Source organism: Nasonia vitripennis, assembly GCF_009193385.2.
Source record: "Nasonia vitripennis strain AsymCx chromosome 1 unlocalized genomic scaffold, Nvit_psr_1.1 chr1_random0008, whole genome shotgun sequence".
Taxonomy (NCBI): Eukaryota; Metazoa; Arthropoda; class Insecta; order Hymenoptera; family Pteromalidae; genus Nasonia; species Nasonia vitripennis.
Genome location: NW_022279595.1, coordinates 458,903 through 466,979, shown reverse-complemented (window position 1 = coordinate 466,979; position 8,077 = coordinate 458,903). Strand labels below are relative to the sequence as shown.

At 36.9% G+C, this 8,077-nt stretch overlaps 1 protein-coding gene across 2 annotated transcripts in view; it reads right to left on the bottom strand.

Annotated features, from left to right (window-relative positions):
* LOC100680122 overlaps positions 1 to 8,077 on the bottom strand; it is a 138,405-nt gene continuing 130,328 nt past the window's right edge. The window contains exons 5-6 of one of the 2 annotated variants that reach the window (XM_031932767.2): positions 2,553 to 2,696; positions 1 to 2,484 (exon numbers count right to left, since the gene is read on the bottom strand). In XM_031932767.2, coding sequence (XP_031788627.1) covers positions 2,286 to 2,484; positions 2,553 to 2,696 — 343 coding nt within the window. In that variant the 3' untranslated portion in view covers positions 1 to 2,285. The remainder of the gene's footprint in view (positions 2,485 to 2,552; positions 2,697 to 8,077) is intronic. The other variant, XM_031932772.2, reaches the window with a different exon arrangement.

The following is an 8,077-nucleotide window of genomic DNA, read 5'->3' as shown; positions in this document are numbered from 1 at the left end:
AGACTTCGCGATATACGCCGCGATCTTCTCTTCTCTGTGCTGCGTTCGCTTGCGCAGATCTTCTCCAAATCCTCCCGACAATACGGAACCATGTATCGGCGACGAAAGGCCCGGCAGAACATCTCTCATGTTCGCAGGCTTTTCTCTTCGCCCGATACCAGCGGCTTGCCTGCAACTTGAAAATGCACGGAAACACCGCTAGCAGCTCGCGGTTTGCACCGCTAACGCTACTCTGCACTCACACAGTCGATCAAAGAACTCCTCCGCCTCCTCGTGATCACTCTCGCCCGAAACTGGAGCTCCCAATGCTTCAGGAACTCCAAAGCCCTGAGCGAGTCGGCTGATCTTTTCCGGCGTTCGGATAATGTCAGGTTCGCTGAGTTAGACTCGCAGATCGAGTTAACTTCGAGCTCGCTGTCACTGCTCAGCAAACCTCTCTGTCTCCGTCTCTTTCTCGACGCACTTTTCTCTCTCCTCTCACTCTCCTCCTCCGACTCCTCTTCCGCACTCTTCTCTCCTTGTCCACTCTCCTCCTCCGACTCCTCACCGAGCTCACACAGCTCCGTTGCATACTCGGCCGACCTCCAGAGTTGCCCCAAGAGACGCGGCGTCGGCACCGTTTCGGCGCTCTGGCTCTAGCAACTCTTTGTCCGCGTCACCAAATTCACTCGTGAACACAGACGTCTGCCTCTCAGCTGGTCTAGAGTAGCTGGGCGAACTGAATCAGTCGTTTTGACTGGGGCTAGCAACATGGCTTTCGCCCTATTCGCTCTCCCTCCATTTTACGCGTCTGCTCTATCGCCTCGAACCGTACCTGCTCTCGCGCCGTCTCCCTCGCCTCCTCACGGACTCGTTGCAGCCGCCGCTCATGCTCTAGCGTGGCTAACTCGTCCCGCAGCTTCGCTCGAGCTTCCAGGAGGGCTTCCTCGTAAGCTTCTCGCCAAGCTACAGAAAGCTCCTCCTCAAAGACTCGAGCTCTCGCATCCTCAAGAGTGAGTCCGCATTCTTCCAACTCTCTCACACGAGCGTCTCTCTCGCTGCGATCGACACTCCACTCGGCTCGCATAGCCGCTGTCTATGCTGACGTCTATGCTTGAGCCCGAGCCTCCTCGCAACACATCTCTCTCGGCCACGTCACTGACTGTGCTGGAGGTTGCGCAGGCCGCGCTTCTTGCTATCGTCCTTTCGGACAACCGCAAGTAACCTGGCCGTTCGCACCTCGCGATCACAGTACACACACTGTCTCTCTCACTCGAGCACAAACTCGAAGATCTCTCTTGGCTCTCATTGTCACTCGACAACGAGACCGAGGAGTCTCCTCGTTTCCGACTTTCGTCGAAAAGCTTTACTCGCGAGCCCCGCCGACGACGCTTATGACGTACTTCTGCCAGTCGTCGCCGTTGGCTGACTCGCTGTCGCTAGAACGCACGCGTCGCAGCACATCTCGTGGGACACGGTAGAGCTTCCCACGCTATCACGTTTATCGTTGGGCTCTACTCCGAGTCCCACTACGAACGGCCGTTTCGTCATCTGATTCATCGCACAACATGGTGCGACTTCAACAGCTGACGACTGATCGCTGAGCTTTCCTCGCCGTCTCTCTCCACATGAAAAGACGTCAGCAGCTTGCCTCGTGGCCCGCTGCGCATCTTTTCGTCGCTCACACTCCGCGCACTTTACACTAACACTCGCGAAAACACTTTACCTCTCCCTTTCGATGATCGCGAATCCCTACAAGGGATGCCAATTGCGACGCTGTGCCTCCCAACACAGGTGCGCAACACCTAGAGTCTCGCATGCACTAGGATTTTTCTAAAACGTAGGATTGACCGCGATCATCACGTTTGATGATTATTAAAGATCCTTATTCGGCAATCAGCCAATGCGCAAGATGGGTGTATGCGCAGGAAAATTAGCGTTAGCGCGCTCGAATGACAGTGGGGTAAAAAAAAGACTGTTATAGAGAGTGTTATAAAAAACGACACACTAAACTAGAAACATTTCGTAGAACCAACAGAACAGCTGAGCGCATTATCTCCTTAACTTTCCCACGGGCTAAACTCTGTTTCTCTGCACTTTTTTGTCAAAGTTGTACCATTTTTTTAAATACAGGACAACTTTTCTAGTTCTATGTCATCGCATATCTGTCCAGATACGGATCTCCTCATAATTGAATGTTACTAAGGGTTCAGTAATATTAAATTGATGAAACTGAGCAAGTACATGCGAGAGAAGTCTTAAATGCTAGTAAAATATATAAAATATGAAAGATATCTTTTTTAAATTTAAAAGAATGTACTTACTAGTTCCAAAGTCCTGATAGAAATATCAGCTTCGCCTTGATATAAAAATATTTTTGCTTGTAACCAAAGTAAGCGCAAAAAAAAAATGATATTATTTTCGTCATACAATTCAGTTTGAGTACTGTGAAAAATAAGATATCCCAATTCATCTGATGATATACCTATACCCAAGGTATTCGAACTAAAATTATAAATAATTATGTAATGGTTTATTTTTTAAATATATTATCATTTAAATAGAACGTTTACCTTGTCATTGGAAAAATACAGGGCTTTTTTAATAACCATTTGTCTGTATAAAGTTCACAAAACAACAACGTTTTTTCGGCATCCAAGTTCAAGGAACCATTCTTGACATTTTGATTGAATTGTGAAAAATCAGGCAAATGATCTCTAAAATAAAAAAAAATATATAATAATAAAATAACAAATAATTCAAATATACTTATTGACCCAATTTGTCCGTCTTTGTCTGTCAACTTTAAGCGCGAAAAACTTTGTTATTCATGCTTGAACAGATCTAGCAACTCATAGGCGGGTACTTTTAATTGTACTCTTTTAGAATCTGGCCAGACCAAAATTTAAACACTTTTCAAGTCTACTTTTCAATTTAAAAAAAAAACGTAATTTTCTAGTCATTTTTTTATCGCATTTTTGATGCGGAAAAGGTCTTGGCTTATTTATATCTTATTATTATTAAATTAGGTCAATAAGGGTTATTATAATTTATTGTGAAGCATATTTTAAACAATTAAAATAATCAAAATTATATTAACTTGTATAGAATATATTATTAAAATATTTTAGCATCCTCATATAGTTTGTAATGAGATAATATGAGAAAATGTGATGTTGTTTGTAAGGAGATAATATGAGAAAACACCTCAAAATAGATTTCCAACCGAGTTTGAATAAAAAAACTTTTATATTTTTGTATATAATTAAATTTAAGTTAAAAATTTCACTATTACAAAACTTCTTTTAGGAGAAAGCAAAATCGTAAAGAAAAACAAAGCCTAGATTTAATAATATTACGTCTCTCTCTCTTTCTCTCTCTCTCTCTCTCTCTCTCTCTCTCTCTCTCTCTCTCTCATGTAGGATGGGGTACTAAGACTGGAATTACCCGAAGGAGCAACAGTAGTAAGCTTTGCTGACGATTTTTCATTAGTGGTGGTGGCGAAGCACAAAGAAGAAGTGAGGGACATGGCTGAGGACTTATGCTGTCATTATTGTGCATGCTAAAACCCTTGCTTCTATTCATAAATAAGCCGAGCACAGAAGGACGTCGTCACCCGACGATCCTTTTGTTAATGTGGTAGCCTTGCGCGTCGGTCCCTAAGCTCGGTGGGACACACTTATCCGATTTCGCGCTAGCAAGGCCACAACGTTACACCACAATATTTATACCTTACATCCAGACGAAAACGAAGCCAGGAGATATGGGCAACTATACATCATTGATAATGAAATGGCCTCGCAATCACGATTACAAAGTAATGTTTCATGTTCTCTAATGCTATTAAAAGAATAAGATCATTTTTTTCGACAAGTAAACATATACGCTAAATCTTACAAAATGATGCACGAAGTCGAAATGGAAGAACAAAATCGTTCGAAAAAGAAAACAACGTTGAGTTAAATAATAAAGAAATTATGATGTATTTAACACGCAATTCTAATCATGATAAACGTAGATATAACGCAGCTAAATGTAATGAAGTAGCTGTGGTATTTGTAGGTGAAAATGGTCAACCACCAGAAGATGCGAAATGTGTGTATATATTCAAAATATAGGGCTCCTAATAATACACCGTACATTAGTAAACATGTAGATCCTATGTCATATCCACTTATATATCCTAATAGAGGTTTTGGATGGATGCCCAATATGAAAAATAAAAATAACAAAAACAATATTTCAATGCTACAATTTGATTGTCATAAATTCAGCATTATAAATGATTTTAATCTTTACTTAAATTTAGGAAAATTAACTCAACAATACATTGTTGATGCTTGTGTAAAAGTTGAAGGTTCACAATTATTTTTTTCAAATAAAAATCAACACCAATTAAGGACAGATTTATATAAAGGTGTCATGGATCATTTACAAAATAAAAGCAAAGATGACAACGTGAAAATTGGAAAAATGCTTATATTACCTTTAACATTTTCAGGAAGTCCACGATCGTTACAACAAAACTTTTCAGATGCAATGACGATAGTTCGAAAGTATGGTAAACCAGTTCTTTTATTGCCATGACATGTAACCCAAAATAGAAGAAAATTAAACAAAATTTGAGAAAAAATGAAGATCTATTGATAGACCTGATTTAGTAGCAAAAGTTTTTAATGCAAAAGTTAATGAATTATTAAATGAAATCCTTAAAAAAACATTTTTGGAAAATGCATTACATATACTTATGTAATTAAGTTTCAGAAAAGAGGTTTACCACATATGCACTTGTTGGCTTTTATTCATAAAAATCATAAACTGAACAATGCAGATGATGTTGATAAATTTATAAGTGCAAAAATACCTGATGAAATAAAATATCCAAGGTTACATAATATCGTTTAGCAATCAATGATACATGGCCCTTGTGGTGAAAATAATTTAAATTCACCATGTATGAATAGCGAAACAAAAAAATGTACCAAAATCTTTTCGAAAAAATTTAATGAGCAAACTACTTTTAATAATACTGGATATCCTCTTTATAGACGAAGTGACAATGGAAAACAAATTCGTTTCATTAAAAACAATATAGCTGATAATTGATTTGTAGCTCCATGCAATCCTTATTTATTGTTGAAATTTAATTGTCATATTAATGTTGAAGTATGTTCAACTATTCAATGTGTCAAATATTTATTTAAATATTGTTATAAGGGTCATGATTGTGCATTTTCAAAAATGAGTCAAGGTAATAATGAAAACGAATGTGAAGAAGAAAATTTCAAATACGATGAAATAAAACACTATTTTAATACAAGATATGTAAGCCCTCCAGAAGCAATGTATCGTCTACTACAATATTCAATGTACGTTTTATCATACATAATTTACCGATAAGCTGTACATTTAAAAAATAAACAATGTGTATTCTTTAAGGAAGGATCAGAAGAAGAGTTGATTAATAAAAACTTAAACACAACTTTGACTGCATGGTTTGAACTAAATGCAAACGATCCGCAAGCTAGACAGTACTTGTATGTTGATATACCATATTTTTACGTGCTCAATGAAAAAACAAAGAAATGGACACCAAGAACAAAGTTTGGAAGCCAATTATAAGTAGAATGTATTTTGTAAATCCGAAGGATCGTGAAAGATTTTTTTTATGATTATCATTATTACATGTAAAAGGGGCTCAATCTTATGAAGAATTAAAAGCATTAAAAAATGTTACATAAACAACATTTCATGAAGTAGTTGTAGCTAGAAAATTAATAACCACCGATGAAGTATGGGACAAATGCTTAGAAGAAGTCATAAACAGTGATTTTCCTAAAGCTCTGTGCAACCTGTTTGGTTATATATGTGTTTTTCATCACCCAGTGAACGTTAAAGAATTGTTTGAAAAATATAAAGCATATTTTTACAGTTCATTCTTAACTAAAGAAATAGGTGAACATATCGAATCTATTTTAACAAATCAAAGGTATACACTGACTGATTTCAATTTACCTAATTTTAGTAAGGATGTTGAGGAAACCAATTATGAAGAATTTTATGCAACAAAAAAAAATTGAAAATCAATCATTATTTATTACTGCATCGAAAATGTTACGTTGTTTATTCGAAAATAGCTTATATTATATAGTGTCATTAATAAAGCTAATCAAATTAAGTGTTTCTTTATTGATGGACCTGGAGGTAGTGGAAAAAGCTACTTACTAAATACAATTATCACTCATTTGAATAATGAAAAAATAAGTGTTTTACCTGTAGCATGCACTGGTAATAGCAGCAAATTTATTAATAAATGGAAAAACTTCGCATGTAATTTTTAAATTACCATTAAATATAAATGAAGATAAATGAAGATCAACGTGCAACATTAATCCCAATTCAATACATGGAAAAAATATGAAACTAAAAATAATGATGATTCAAATAAGATATATACAAAAAATATTGTATATCATGAAATATTAAATAATTAATAAACAAATAAAATATGTCGGTTATTGAGAAAAGAGGTGAATGGCTTTAAAGCACACAGGTACATTAAGTTTACTTTTATATAATAGTGCAATATTTGTACATTTCTCTAGTCTTTGCGACAATATATATATATATATATATATATAGTCGTAAATTTTAAGATCCAAATCTGTAAAGGCCTGCAAATTTTGAGGCCTAAATATTGAGGCCGAAATTGAATGGCTTCAGAGTACACAGGTACATTACGTTTACTTTTATATAATAATAGATGTAGATATATATACATTAATTATAAACAAATAAAATATCTCTAATTATATATATATATATATATATATATATATATATATATATATATATATATATATATATATATATATATATATATATATATATATATATATATATATATGTTTTTTATTTATAGTCTCTCGAATTTGATAGAGACTTGCGGATCAAAACAATTAATGTGAAAATAATAACACGCTCTTTAAATTTGAGATGAAAAGGTATACTATGTATACCGTCAAACTATTGATGTTTATTGAAAAGAAAAGAGTGTGATTACAAATGTATTGACTATGGAAAATTGAAGAGTATTAGAAGAGTGTTAGAGCACCGACGCGTTAACAAACGATATTGTTTAACGGTCGACACTGTGAGGCGAGTCCTCACAGCGCTTCAGCAATACGAAAACTAAACAACACAAATCAGCGAAAGCGGCAGAAGACCGCTCGCGAAACAGGCGGAGAGAGACAGAGTAGGAGCGAGCGAGCGCTCGTTGCCATGGCAACCTCATTGGTGCCGTGTGGGCTAGCGAAAACGTCGAATTTGAAATTAAGATAACAAGCTCTCGAACCTTCTCGCTCTCTCTCCGCATATCAAACTAATTTTCGAACATATAGATATGGGCAAAATGTAAATAGTGTGTAACAACCCGTACAAGCTCCGCAAAAAAACTAAAAAACTAAAATTTACTGAATATTTTGTTTAAATTATACGCGCGTTTAATTCTGCGCCAAAGCAAACAGCTGAGCGCAACACCAGCAGCGCCACGAGCGAGCCAGCGGCAGCAGCAGGAAGCATCAGGAAGCAGCAGAAAGCGGGGAGAGCGCGCAACACGCGCGTATATATCTATATAGAGCGAGCGGCGAGCGCAGCGGCGCAATTGCAATACGAGTAGGAGTAGCGAGCGAGCAGCAGCGCGGCGCGCGTATAGAATTATACATGTATGAATGATTTTTGTATATAGGTGTGTATGTATGTGTGCATGTATGAATTTGAGAGTTTTTCCGGTGGCTCGATCCCCGCTCTCTCCATAGCCTATAAAAGGCAAAGCCTGTACCAGCTCACTAGCTCCAGCGCAACTTATGCGACTAGTCTCTTCTCACGAACAAATTACGCCTTGAGAAGATAAAAGACTTAGAATTATTTCGAATATTTCTCGAACTTGTAAAATTTTTCTATTTTCAAAAGACTTATAACTTTAGCCTGTCAAACCTGATACGCAATTTACGCGTATCAGAGAGAAAAACTTAGAATTATTCCGAATCTTTTATATACTTATAAAATTTAGAGTTAGGCACGATATCGCATCTTAAAG